This window comes from Acanthaster planci, linkage group LG15 (assembly GCF_054643075.1).
Source record: "Acanthaster planci isolate LZ-2023a linkage group LG15, COTS_SCS, whole genome shotgun sequence".
NCBI classification, from domain to species: Eukaryota; Metazoa; Echinodermata; class Asteroidea; order Valvatida; family Acanthasteridae; genus Acanthaster; species Acanthaster planci.
The window spans coordinates 2957879-2973086 of record NC_141791.1 but is presented as its reverse complement, the minus strand read 5'-3'; the positions used below and the strand labels follow the sequence as shown (position 1 = coordinate 2973086).

At 42.6% G+C, this 15208-nt stretch overlaps 1 protein-coding gene across 1 annotated transcript; it reads right to left on the bottom strand.

The window, feature by feature from the left end:
* Positions 1-356: 356 nt before the first annotated feature.
* On the bottom strand, positions 357-13187 carry LOC110974445 (sulfotransferase 1 family member D1-like). The gene is made up of 8 exons (XM_022226079.2): positions 12949-13187; positions 10938-11022; positions 7132-7425; positions 4922-5145; positions 3068-3194; positions 2618-2712; positions 2305-2494; positions 357-2176 (listed from the first exon to the last, which is right to left on the bottom strand). The coding sequence occupies exons 3-8, from the start codon at positions 7289-7291 to the stop codon at positions 2067-2069; spliced, it is 906 nt and encodes a 301-aa protein (XP_022081771.2). The 5' UTR covers positions 7292-7425; positions 10938-11022; positions 12949-13187; the 3' UTR covers positions 357-2066.
* Between the last annotated feature and the right edge of the window lie 2021 nt (positions 13188-15208).

Sequence of the window (15208 nt, the reverse complement as noted above, 5' to 3'; positions counted from 1 at the left end):
TGTAATGTGCGGGCAGCACTCTGCTCACATTAATCAACAGGACAGAGCGAATGCACCCTTCGCGTGCAGTGAAGACGAATTGTTTCTAATTCTGGTCACCGAAAGCAAAGGTTTCGTACACACCGCTTGTAACATCTAAAAATGAAACTGCTTTAATAATTTTTATTTTGTGTACGTCAAACTTTACTTCCAAAAGTTGCAAAGTAATAAGGTTGAATTATACTGGTCGAAGTAATTAATGAAAGAGCAATATGGAGGCATATTTAGAAGACAAAGTCTTAGAAATGCCCAATAAAACAACGAATCACTCAGAGAAAACTACACTGAAATGATAAAGACAAAATAAACAAACGGACGAACGAGTAGAAAAACATGCATTCTGTATTCAACAACTTGGAAATAAGAACACTTGGGGCATTCAGAAAAACAAAAATATGTTATAAATGGACTGATAAAGAGCATAATTATGCTCGTACATGAAAATAGCTGTGTGAAGTTAGTTTATGCATGATAAAGTTAATGCTTATCCAAATATCTTATATTTTATTGTAAATTAGAAAAATAACAGCATCGAACAACTGGTAAAATCTTTCTGCCTAGATTGCTGTCATTTTCGAGAAAACAGAAATTTCACAACTTTCTCCAACGATCGTCCGGATGGACGATCTTTGAAAAACTTGTTTATGAAATGCTTATGATGTTCACTGAACAGGGTTGTTGATTTTACTTGACGTGTATGTGCCCCTGTTGAAGCGCTGTGTGGGTGTCTGCAGTCATTTCACTTGCGATATGTAGACCAAACATTGTATATAGCGCCGCATAGCGGCACAAGATGGAGAACTCCACCGTGAATACGCGTAAAAGCAAGTAATAGAGGCTTTGCCTGGTAGCCATCGTTCTTTTGTTGCACCGGTAAGCCTCCTTTGTGCATACCCTTTTGAACTGCCCTGTAAGGTGGCTACTACGCAAACCCTCTATGGCCTGCGCAGTGCACGTTAATCAGGTGCAGGCGTTGCGCCAGGCACGCACAGCTGGTGCACCTGTGCACTGCACAGGTGTATTGCTTGCTTGAATGATGGCGCTCACAGTGATTACAGCTTTTTGGCAGAGTTCTCCGTTTTGCAACTCGACGCGGCGCTAAGACATCAGTGGTGTGGATCAATGACTTGTAAAATAATAGTCTTTATTTAAAGTTCAGTGGTGCAGACCCGTATAGGCACCGGTAGAAATCATGTTGCAATAGGAAAAGTCGGAAACAGTAATCCAAAACATGAAAATCAAAAAAAAAAAAAAGAACCAAAAAAGCGACGTGACGTTTCTAAATTCGTTTCAGAACACTCACTGCACAAAATCAGCAATCATTTTTGCCGTGATACAAAACAGCAATTACTGTGAGAAGGGCCCTTTTTACGGGTCAAGATGAAGCGTTGTTCATTCGACAAATTCACAGCGTTTCATTGATGACGGAAGAAATATAAACTAAAGGTAAATATGCTAATCACAGGGCCATCTCTTATCTGGAATCGACCTCGCCTTTGCATACCGAGTACAAGTCATGTATACCGAAGTGCGATACGCCACGCGCACGAAATGTGTCTATCTATAAAAAAGCATAAGCACGAAAACCAGCCCTTGAACCAACATAATCTACGCATAATAGACAATACTTCATCAGTTACACAAGGCTGTCAGGTCGGGGTAGTGGTTCTATCCTCGCCTTGAACCTCTGAGGTCCGGGTTCGAATCCTGGCTCAGTCGCCGTTGGGTTTTCTGTCCCTACCTTATTTTGTGGGTTTTACACAAAATGTTCTTTGGGGTTTTCCTCCCACCTCTAAAACTGTGACTGCTTCTCATTGTCTCCACTCCACAGGTTTCTTCAGGTTTGCAAGCTACAGTGCCTTGGGTGTTTTTGAGGAATCCTTGGTGTCATTACCAAAAATGATTACTAATAAAAAAGTGGTACCGTGGTAAACTTCAGCTTGTGGTCGAACGTGTCCTTCAAAAGTGTAAATATTCTGTTCCCTTCAGTCGGCAGCTCTCTCTAGGACGACCTTTTTGGTCCGTGTTTACAAGAAGCCCAGTCTCAGATCCGAATCGGCCATCTTTTCTCGGTAGTATTCGTTAAACTTCTCGTTTTGTGCAACAGTAAAGGTGTTCTTCCAATCTCCAACAATACCTGCAATGTGTTGCAAAAGTCATGAGCACGTGTCAGTAGTTCCTTATACCGCAAAATGCATGGGCCTACATGACATAGACCTATACATGTATCACGTTTCAGCAAGTGATGAAACATTTAGTATCTACCTTTTCGCATGAGGTTGGGCGCGCCAACTTTGCCTTCCATCCCTGTTCCTGGCGCCGCCAGCTCTCCAGCAACGTTGTACCGCTCCTTCATGCTCTTCACGGTAACCAAGCCGACAATTTTGTCGATCACCTCATCCGAAAGGACGCGGCCTAAAAAGTCGGCGATCTGAATGACAGCTCCACGCGTGTCCTGTAGAAATCAAGCAAAAAAACTGAGGCAAAGCTTGTTAAGTAATTGCATGGGTTCAATATAATGAATGGTAAAGTAAGTGTTTTATGTGTTCTGAGCAAATGCACAAAATGGCTGACCTACCGCCTTCATGTCCTCGTACTTCAGAAGGAGGTACTGCTGGCTGTGCCGCTCAGACCAGTACTCGGCCACGTGATCGAACCAAGGCGTGAAGGAGACTAAATGTTGCAGAAAAAAAAAGAGACGACAGAAGCACGCACAATTATTTTTGATATTCAAGCAATAAACCCCTGTTTTCCACGGGAGCATCAAGGGCAAGTCAGCCAGAGCCCACTGGGTTGGAGCTGGGAACTCCGTCACACACACGCGCATGGTGTACTGATTACGAGCACTCATTGGCTAATACGCCAAGTTTCCGCAACTTTCGGTTCCAATGGTTCCACTGCCTCACCGTCTGGAAGTGGGTGTGGCGTAAGCTGCATCCTACGTTGATGCTTGTTTCTAAACCTCATGATTCTTTGTTTTTATGGAACACATTTTGGAATGATGAAAAGTTGAAAAGATCTCGCGTACCTTGTCCTGAATACAGATACTTCTGCAGGTACTCTTCGAAGGTCAGAGTGGATTCCGGGTCCCATCCTTTAACAAAGTAGTAATTGGAAACCAGCGAATCCTTGAGATTTCGGATGACAGTGATCACCTTAATCAGAAAGACAACACTTCCATTTTATCAGGTGGCAGTAACGGCGGCGTCTCCAGGGTCAGGGGGCTGCCCCCCCCCGACATGTTGCCGTCTTCTCCGTCTTTGCTTTTGTTCTTTTTTAAAAGGATATGAAAGCATGAGCTTTCGTAAATACTACTACGGTACCGCCCGATGGGAAGTTGAACAATTTTCTACCGGTGATAAAACTGCACCGTCGTTTGGGGGAAAATTTTCACTTTGTGTTGTTCCTAAAGACCTATAAGACCTGGACACGCCACTGTGCAGCCACTTTACTTAACGAGTTCAGCAACTGTCTCTCGTCTTGCATTAAAAAAAGGTGAGAGAGCGGTGCTCAAAACACTTCAAAAGTCTTGTGTTTTGGGGGAGTACCCATGGTCGGATAACATGTTACTATTACTAGTCACTGGCGCAGATATTTCGCGTCATGCAAAACTTTTCCCAGACTATTGTGACAGCATTCAAAACGTCGGAACTTTGACCTTTCCAAGCTCTTCTGTGCTGCGTAGCGCTGCTCACGAATGCATGCTTAAAGGTGCACTGAACTAATTCAAGCTCTATTGAAAATAGTGTCAAATCAACAAAAATAAAGAACCTCATGGCAGGCAACTGAAGCCCCTGAGGCCTCTCAAACGAAAACAATGTGTTGTTTGGTCGTTCTTATTTCATTTGATTTTCAATTTTTAGTAGGTAAACCAATGAATTTTTTAATTATCCGCCCCAAACAAACTCGCCCCCCCAAAAAGTGAATGTTCCCAATCTCAGCAGCCATTTTTCAAATGACATCCCTCACCTTTCTCAAGCTCTGACAAATTTTCAATCACAGTTTTGTCTGGTTTGCCCCCAGATGGGTGCCCCTGAATCCAAAGAGATGATCCTGGGCCATACTTACACATTCCCACAATTTCTTGGCCCACACAGACCCCTCTTTTCGAAAGAATCTGTGGGCTGAGGTACTTTTTAAGTGCCTCGGCCTGGCGGAGAATTTTCCTCGCATTGGACATTGCACCCTGAAGAGAATATGCAAGTCACTGGCTATATCTGGAAGCCAATTGCTAATAAGTGCAAAGGTGAGGCTCTCCGAGTGTAAACGCTTTGTACATGTTGTGACCAAGGTATAAGTGCCAATTTCAGACTTTGGAACCATTGTTGGGTAGGCCTACATGTATGTGTGCAGCACAGTATGCAACTACTCAGCGCTACTCGTCCGTGTGCATTGATGCATCCGCCATTTTGGGTCCAATAACTGACTCACTCATGGCGCGGCATCTCTCTCTATGAACACCTTTGCATGACAACTGCAGATCAGACAGAAGCCACTGTGTACCTGTACATGTCCAAACTCGGCAGGCGTATTTATGCATGCACAAAACTGGTGTCCAAATTTAACAGATCATTAGTTTGAGGCATGCACCCCCAAAGAGCTGTAGTCTAGGCCGACATAGGTTTTCTGAGAGATTCATACTAAACTTTCATTATGCACGTGGGTGTTACATATAGCAATTAAGGAGATCAGCCAACTGCGTATAGTAGCATTACATAGGCTCGTGCCAAAAGACAGAATTAAAGTCCACTACTCTAGAGGTTACCGGGCCTCACAGGACCTAAGAAATGTTAGTTTGCCTGCGTAGGTAACTTCCATATAATATCCATTAACACTTTGATCCCGAACCAACTTGGTGCTTATCAACCTCGTATACACAAACCTTTCCTTTGCCCCCCAGCAGTTGGTCCGGGAGGAATCTCTTGGGAACGTGGGTGACCAGAACGCGAGGAGACTTCCAAGATGGCGCAGCCCTGTAGCGGGGGAGTCTATTGTCACCTGGTTTGACGTCAAACTCCAATGGCATCGGCTGCTGCGCTCTATCAACCTTATCCACGTCACCATTGTGAAAGATAAGGTGACAGATTTCAGCAACCCAATGAGTACCTGAAAAAAATTTCATTGATGAATTTATTCTCAAAAGGACACCATACACCCTTAAAGTATGATCATTTGCACAAGTTTACAACCACATATAATAAACTCAAATTAATTATCTACGGCAACTTATGTTGATTTTCAGTGCGTAATCTTAACATCTTGGTTGAACAAATATTTGACTTCATTTCATGATTTGACACGTTTACTGTCTTATAGTGTGCCCAAAATATCATACAAGACCTGCCTTTGCAAAACATATCATTCAAATGTGCTCATGGCACGACTCTGATGTTACGGACTACTGTAGAAACATGTAATGTACATGTAATCATTCAATGAGACAATACAATGCAGGACCAGTAACACAAATATTAATTCATTTCCAGGTGGTCTTAAACTTTTGCAAATGACTGCAGTTCAGTCCAAATAATTACTCGTTTCTCTTCCTCCTCTCCAATCCTCCATTGCTGAAGAAAACTGTTCTTCTTCAAAGGACTAAACATTCTATAAGGAAGAGTCTTCAGCGGAAACTCCGTGTAAAGCCAGGCGATGGGCGAATTGAAGGAAAGAATACCCCCCTTACAGCTTACACTGCGACGTGTTTGCAGCACTCATCAGCAGTAGTTTATAAAGACGAAAGCCATGTAGTGCATTAAATAAGTAAACATTTTCAGAGTGAAGTACAAGTATGTTTTCTCGGAGTCCGTTTTCAGATGATACATTTTTGCGCGGACGTATTAAAAAACTTGGACTTGCAAACGCCTTTGTATGAAATAGAAGCCTACCAGCGGCCATTTTACCGAGCCGAATACAAATGTGCGGGTTGGCTCGCTTCTATTGGGGAGAACAAAGGCGGGCATTGTCGGGCAAGCTTTGTATTCCGCTCGGTAAAATGGCCGCGAGTGGATTCAATGATCTCTATAAGCTGATTAAGGGCATTGCGAGTCCAGATTTTTAAAATATACGTCCGTGTATTTTTGCCGTCTTCGTTTGTACGAGACATAATTTTTTTCCAAAGTTCGTTTGTTCGAGACATGCATTCTCAAGTTCATTCTAATGAGATCTATGTTTTGAGACGTTGTTTCTATTTTGGGAAACAAGTCGTTTTTACGAGAAATTTTTTGATGAAGTTTGTTTTTTATGGGATATATTTTTCCGAATTAAATTTTCAGGAGATATTTGTTGTTATGTTTGGATTAATTTCTCATAAAAATTAAATTCAAAAATATAACTCACAAAAACGAACTAGAAAAATCTCCTCACACGTACTTCGAAAAAGAAATCTCACACCGACGATCATTTTTCCAAAAATGGAAACAATGTTTCCATTTACAGATCTTACGAGAACAAACTGGGGAATATGCATCTCAAACGAACTTGGGGAATATATCTCGTAAAAATAAAGTTGAGAAAAAATACTACATAAAAACAGACTTTGACAAAAAATGTCCTTCATAGAAATGTTTCACGTTTTGAAAATATATACTCGACAGCAGTCCCAAGGTTTCATATATCACAGTGTGCACACAAGCAGATTTGAAACGCTGCCCATCGTCACTGATCTGTTATCGGCAATGGTCGTGACACCTACCAGCCCGTACCATGCAGGCGGCCCTGTATCGATATTTTTAGTGGAAGGGTACATTCGATTTTTATCCTCTCTGCAGTTGGGTTGCCCGAGGGGGGGGGGTCAGGGGGGGTGCGTAGAGTTGCAGATAGCACCGGGATGGGGGATATTATCGGGACCCTATTCAAGCAGCCTAATTAGGATATCTCTGAGGGGTCTAGGCGAATATTATTCTCTGCAACGGGCGACAAAATACCCTCCTTAACGCCTTGATATCCAATATCAGTGGAGGTCAACTGCTGAGGTCATTAAAAAGAGGAAGGGTCGTACCGTGAAGGCGTGAAAACGTGTTTCATTAGTCCGTTTCTTGCTCTATGGTCCACGGTTGCGCGCGGCGAACAATGAAAGAGGTACTAGGTCCCTACCTGCTTTCGGCCATGTTGCGACCCACACGTCATCGTCTCTAACCTCGAAAGTTTTAACGGCCTTTAGGGATTGTTCGGTCACTAACTCTGGCCACCACACGCCCTGTACACACACAATGTCCATCTTGGCTGGAATTTTCGCCTGAGGCGGTGAAGACATTTTGACGATTACAGATTGCTCGACGCAGGTGTACGTGTAGAAATCAACAAGGATGGCGGTGCAGAACAAGATGTCTAGCTCAGCTGACCGAGCCTTTTCCCACGATCATATATAATTGCGCGTGAACCTCGAACCTATAAATAGAATACGATTGTGACGTCATTTTGAGCCAGCAAACAAATACGCTACTGCGCATAATCAATGCTCTGTAATATGATTGCTGAGCTTCGGTAACCGAGTAATGTAGAAGGCTGCGTAACATCGTGATCAGAATATCGACAAAAATTTTTCCTTTCATTTCATTTATTATTTTTCAGGGTACAAAAACCAACACAGAATACAAAAACCAATACATATCAACATATTGGAACAATATTTGCTGAGCTGACACCCCTGACGGATAGCCTAAAAGCGAACTCAATCACTGTCGAGAGGGTCTCCATAAAACTGTCAACAAATACAAGAAAAACACTAGATAAAAAAATGACTTAAAATACAAAAATGCACAAAAGTAAAACTACATAAATAAACAATGGAATGTACATTTCTGAATGTAGCCGCCCCCTAAAGGCCCGCAATTTGGGGCTTTTTGTGAAAGAAATACCCTGAACTGGAAACCATCAGTCCCAAATTCGGGATTTAGGCCCTATAGAAATATTTCTATGATGCCTCCTGATTATGGCATGCCATACAAGAAAAAAATGGATAAAAAAATTGACTTAAACTACAAAAACGCACAAAAATAAAACTAGATAAATAAACAATGGAATGTAGAGTAAAAATACAGGACCAATATTATGGCATCAAACAATGTTAGCCTCAGGAGACAGCCAATGGTCTCTTAACTTTGAAATAAAAGAATTAAAACTGAAAACAATTTCTGTTGTGACATCTATGGGTAAAGTGTCCCACAATCTTGGGAATCTAACAAATAATGAGTCATAAAAAGCTTGTGTACACGAGGAAAAGGGAAGAAACTTGACCCTGTCAAGATGCCTAGTATTGACTACGGAAAGACTTTCAACATTAACATGAAACCTATTGTACAGGCGTTTAGCAATGAAAGCCACCGACAAAAAGTTCAGCCTATTGAGTAAGGGAAGTAAACCCAGTTGGATGCGACGAGCAGTATAATCTAAGTTGTTAATGTGAAATCCATGTATGTGTCTACGGGGTAAACCTAAACAAGATCGAGTGAAACGACAATGAACACTTTCTATCGAATGCTACAAAGAAACCAGACCAGGGAACCAAACCGGACAAGCATATTCAATAATAGGTCTAAAAAGAGCACAAAACCAGAATATATAATATCAAATCAGTGCTCTGAAATATGTGATTGCCGAGCTTTCGGTAACTGAGTACCTGCTTCGGGGCAAGCAGATTCAGTGGCCGTGTCCGAAACGGTTGCCTAGCGCTATGGTCTAGGTCTACGGCTACGACTACGTCTTGGGAAGCACTTAGCCATATCGAATTCGGACGCAGGTACGGCTACGTATTGCGCCCTCAAGTGTTATTAGCGTTTATTTTTATGACGTAACCGAATTATCGTCTGCTCGTCGCGCAATGTTTGTTTACCACCGGCCGGCGATCAATATTCAGGATGGATGATGATATGATAGATATTGTTATAACTTTTTTAGCGTCAATTCAGTGCATTATCACAATAAATGATAGAAAAGTACATCACTAGATATTGAAAGATGCATTCTTGGTGCACATCAACATCTCACAGTCTTTTTCATTTGACTGGCCAGGTGGCAACATACATGTATACTAATTTAGTATAAGGATGAAGGGAGAACTTCTGAGCTATATGTTTAGCTTGAAGCGAAAGTCCTGCCCCAATGAATCCTGCCTTGCAAACAACAGCTGGACATATTTAAATATTTGAATTTGGGTCTAGCTATACTTTCAGATAAACATGTTTTCACATGCTTTGCAAACAGCAGGACGTAGTTAGATATTTGAATGTGGATCTAACTATACTTTCAGATAAGCGTGTTTGCATATTTCCTTGTCAGATTTTACCAAGAGAACCTTATCGCACGCCACGAGTCCATTTGTTGTTGGATTTGTTGAGAGAGCCGGAACAACTTAAGAAACACTGTCGTGTCACACAGGCATCCTTCTTTAAGTTGCTCACTGTCATCTCGACAGAAAGTCACCATGGGTGGGATGACCAAATCCAACTCTTAAGCTTCTTGTTCTGGCTTGCTTGCGGGTCAGCCTACCGTGTAGTATATCCAGCCACGGGCATTCCCCGATCGAGCATCTGCGATATTGTTCACAAAGTTTTGAAGAGAGCACTGGGTGCCATCAAAACCATCATAAAACTGCCTCGGAAAGATGAAGTTCCTGCAATCGCAGAAGGGTTCCTGCAGGGGGCCCATAGTGATGTCATCAACATGGCTGCTGGTAGGACAGATGGAACTCATGTCAAGATAATGCCCCCTGGATCAAGACGTGAGGACTACCTCAACCGCAAGTTTTTTCATTCAATTAACATGCAAGCAGTCTGTGATCACAGGGGAGTATTTCTTGATGTTTTTGCCGGGTACCCAGGCTCTGTCCACGATTCTCGTGTGCTGAAATGTAGTCCATTATACCGTCGGCGGGATTATCCACCAGAAGGCTATTATACATTCTTGCCGATACAGCTTATCCGTGCCAATTTGCGACCGATTTTTACCCATCAAAAATTTCCCCTTTTTGAGTTATTTCCAAATATCAGTTTCATGAAATTCTTGTGGACCCCAAAAGGTACAAACTGGCCTTGTGGGGGTACTTCCCATCGTTCCGGTGCCCCACAAGGCCCAGTGTATAACCGCACTCAACCTAACATTTTAATAAGCAATAGTAGTAATAAAAAAATCTTTAATGTGTGTTCTTTCAGGTTTCTCCATATCTAGCACCAAAAGTTGCTGTAGCTTGTGCAATTATGCACAATGTTTGCATCTTAGCTGGAGATGAGTGGGGAGAGGAGCTGGACCAGGCAGACAACGAGAACCATCCAATCATTGAACAAGTTGTTGCAGAGCCATTGGATCTTGATAGGGCACACGTGTTTATTTGCTGAACCCCTCAGACATCGCATTGCTGCACAGATAGACCTGGCTCATCGCCTTAATGAGCACCATTACATTTAAGCTCTTGTGTAGTCTCCACATACACATGGCCAAAAATGCTTACCAATTAAACATCAAGCAAGTATAGTCATTTTGAAATAGCTGCCTTATATGACTAATTGTGTAAGCCGTTGGACCCTAAGGCTTGTGTGCTCAGTGGTTACGCTGTAACATCAAATCACTAACAATATTCACCAAGTTTAAAACAACAAGAAAATGTTTTTTCTTTAGTTAACAATAACTGATCAAACCGTGGTTCCTGCTGACCCAGCGAGTGAGCGAACAGGCGCGCTGTCTCGTTCATCACAAAAGGGCACTATACCATTTTGCAGCAGGCTACATATATTGACTTTTTTTGTTGTAAATGAACATCAGTTTCTTTGAAAACAATTCTGTAAAATGGTACATCGTGCTCCTCATTAGCCCTACTACTTTCACTGGTAACCAACCATGCATGGTCAGTACAATTTGAGTGTCCTGCTTTCTAACATTAAAGAAAAATTCCAAAGATACTTTACCTTAAACTTCTGGGTCAAATTTGTCCACTTCTTGCCTGTTCTGGGGACAGCTTTCTCCAGCAGGTCCACTTCCTTCAGTATTACTCTGTACAATAATTGGGACATGCATATGTCAATGATGAGAAGTTGATTATCAAGTAAATTTCCTTTACTCCCTTCAGAAGTTTCATTAGGAAACACTAAATACAAATGAAAATCCTTTCAGACATAGATGCTTTCCAGAACTGCATAGATGTAAGCTTGCTACATGCAATTACTTCTCTCACAGTGCTTACTAGCAAGATTGTCATCGTGGAGGAAAACCTATATCAGAGATATTATCACACTAAATGTCAACACTCCCAAATTTCAAAATGATTGTTTCTAGGGAGTTCATAGGGTGAAACGAAAATTGAAGACTCTAATACTCAAGCAAACTAAGAGATTCAATGCAGATCTTCATGTGTACATAAAAGTCCTTGAATCCTTCTTGCTAACATACATAAAAGCATCACGCGTGGCACCTTGTTTTCCTTTTTTGAATTTTTCTTCATGATTTTTCCAAAGGTTGATAAATGTGCGACACTCATCTTCAGTCCCTATGTCCCTATTGAAGAAAACGTATTAAGAAAGAGACACAATCATTAGACTTAATCGTTTGATAAGCATCAAACCTGTCACATATATGTTCTTCCAGCCTATTGCATCTGTGGGGAGTACTTGTACGTTAATAGTAACATTAATACCCCCACTACTAAAAATCTAACACAGGGGAGTACAGCCATGATGGAGGATGGAAAATTGGGGTTTTCTGTGTTCATCATGATGACTATGTTCTCAGCACTAGTAGTAGGTAGTAGTGGTTTGACTCTTAAGTGCACAAATTGTTCAATTAAAAGTAGGCCTAAGGACAATGAATGCACAAAATGTTAACTCAAGCCTATCCCTGAAAAACTGGAAGAAGTATAAAATGCCCTCTAACGTGACGTTATACATGACGCAGGGGGTCATAACCAAATGAGTGTTAAGAGGTTTGGCACCGCTGTGTGAGGGCAATCAGGTGAATGCCGAAGTGCGCCATGTTGGCTGGTTAGCAGGCTCCCTACACTGCCTGGCTACATAGTACATGCAGTGACCCTAGCCCAGGTGCGGTAACCCTATCTATTACCGACGGCGAAGCATGTCGGCCTGCAGAAAAGTTCAATTTAGGATGGAAAATACCAAGTCGTTCAATCAAATTAATGGAGAAATCACTGAAAAGAGTTTTTCAGACCCGTCTCATTGTCATACTTGGAAACAATGTTGCATCCTGACTCCACTTTTCTCATCGTACATCAACTCAATAAAAGTCAGTCATTACAGAAATGCTGGAAAGACACAAATTCTGGACTGACAGACAATTACCGACTTTGTACACAACTGCTGAAGTGGAGCCAGGATGCAACATTTTTTTCTGTCATACTTTAATTCGGTGGGATTGTAAATTTGGGGATCCTGTTCTAATATTAGCATGATTAGAAGAGAGAGCTACATGTACATGTACATAGGATTTGTGCACGGGATTTCAAGTGGCGTCCTCCTACCCCCAAAACTGTGGGGGTCCCAAGTTTGCTAAGCGGACGTCGGACCCCACAGTTCTTGGGATAGCGTCCTCCAACTCTCCAGAAATCATTTCAAAGTTTTGAGCAACAAAAACTATTCATGAGAATGCAAACTTTGCAGTCATTTTTCACACGCTTCTCTAGATAGCCTACGTTCGTCAACTGACCTGGTTTGGTTGAACTCGCTAAACCAGAAACATTACTGAGAAAACTCCAATTTATGAATTAGGGCCTAGGCCCCAGGCCTGGTTGAATTACTTCTTGTAACGTTAGACCTAGTTGTAGGAAGGAAAATACCAAGTCGTTGTACGAGAAATTACTTAGAATTTTTCAGACCAGTCTAAATAATCATATGTCTTCTGTCGTCCATATATCTTTTTTTCCACTGTCACTGTATCAATCGCAGTGGCACTCACACTGTGATCGCTCACCATTTTGACGTTTGGCGTGCTACATCAAGACAATTCATTTGACTAGATTTTTGATGACGTCGTAGCCGTAGCTCTAGCTAGCTCTAGAGAGCATTTCAAAATGAGCGCCGTAGACAATAGCCGTGGACCTAGCTCTAGACAACCGTTTCGGACCTAGCCAGTTCTGAATGAACGCAGAAAAGTCCACGTTCCTCCCCCCTGGTGCGTTCCAAGTTCGAAAATGACGCGCTGCTCCAGTTCCTTACGCTGTACGTCGGATGACGCTTTCCGCAGAATGCAGACGCTTACGTCACCGAGGAATGTAGCGGTGCGCAAAAGTGCTGCGCAACAGTGAGACAAGGTGTTTGTTGGCGTACACTGCGCAAGTGTTCTGCGAAGCTGTCACCAAGGCGACGCTTGGTCTCTCCGATGTACAGTTTACCACAGCGACGACATGTAATGCAATAAACCACATTACTAGTAACGCATGTATGATGCCCCCGTATGCTGCAGCTACCGCGGGGGGGCCAACGACCGACGGGCTTTTAATTATGTAGGGGCAGGTGTTACATCTGGGGCGCTGACAAGGGGAGTTGCTGCCTGCTTTTGACGGCGAGACGGAATCTAACCGGGAACGTACAACCATGTCCCCGACAGCTCGATCGTGCCTAAACGCGCAAATTAATCGGGGGTTCGATGAAAATGGAAGTTGTGGCTGCATCATTTCCGAGTCTACGAAAATGTTTGTGAAGAACATTACGTACCCGGATGTTTCGAGGGTGGTATGTGAGTACGAGGGGGACGCAATCAAGTTGCTTGAGCCCGGTGGGTTTCAGAGCCGTTTCGCGCGGGATTGAAGGCAGCGTCTGTGATAGCCGGAGGGTAACCGCGCTGATGAAAGAAATCTAGCATTTTCTTCCCACGCGCAGAGAACTCCGCATCGCTACTACAAATCCTACGCAGTCGAAGAAACCGAGGCTGAGTTCGGGCGGCTTGTTCTACGTTGTCAAATCGTTCGATCTGTTGTTTGTTAGTCGGCCGCTCGAACGCCAGGAACGTACAGCCGGTTATCGCTGGTTGTTGCATGCGGCATCCATGTGCGTTCTTTCAGAGTAAACCTTATAAAGCTGGGCTGAATTATTTTTCTATTCAATTTTAAAAAGGAACATCCATTTCCTCGCTATGGAAAATGATTATTGTTATTTTTGTTATCCCATTGTCTCCGGCTTTGCGGCTGTTCAAAAATCAAAATCTCAAGAGTTTTTCCGTGTGTTCTTGTAAACCCTGACAAGGAGGTGGTGTGTGATCCTGTCCCGGGAACTGGCAATGTTCTTGAGTCCTGTTCCTGCCGTTCGACCGCGAGAACATGAAACCCGCGTCAAGAACGAGGGGTCCGAACTGAACCTGAGAGTAAGGGATGGAGTTCTTGCACTTGAGGGGGTGAGACGATTGGTACTGCAGGTAGCTTTGGGAATCTGTGGGTTTGTAATACACGGCTGTGCCAAGTTTCCGTGCACAGATCTGGACGCGCACGTCGAGGAAGGTAACAGAGTGTTTTGACACATCAGATGTGTAGCGCAGTGCTGGCTGAAAAGTACTGAAAACTTAAAATAAGACCACTTGAAACATTTAGAGGAACAAAAGATAAGAAACTCTCTCAGATAATTGGAGAAGAGGTGTCTTTTTGTAGGTATTCTTAAAACATCCCACAGAATGTATTATCCCCGCATGAACCTGACCAGAGAACCGATTTTAGAGACAGGTGGATACTCACATTCTAACTTTGTGAATTGGTCTGAGCTGCCGTTATTGAACTTGATACAGTTCAGGTTGTTCCTGCCCGAAGGTGGTGACACAATCCAAGCATTGCTACTCAGCAATTTACGGAGATAGTTTCCCCAACCCCCCCGAAGCTGGTGACGCAGAACGGCAATACCAGTAAAATATAAAAAAAACAATTGGCAATATATGTTTCCGTCTAAAACAAATGAACCGACAAATCACCTTGGAATGCACGGGCGCGGCACTAAGCCTTCGATATGCAAATTCAAACAGTAATTAGAAACTACAGAATGCAAAATTAACCAATTTTCATGAACATATTGTAGTGTAATTCCCGGTGACGAGAGAAAGTGAGGCGGTGAGGCCAAATTTTGGGGTTCCTGTGTCACTCTCAAATTTTGGTTTATTGGAGATCTCCACTTTGCTCATGAAAAGACATGCCAGTACAAAATTATTAATTTAAACAAACATGAATCTTTGGTTCCATAAATTAAATTAA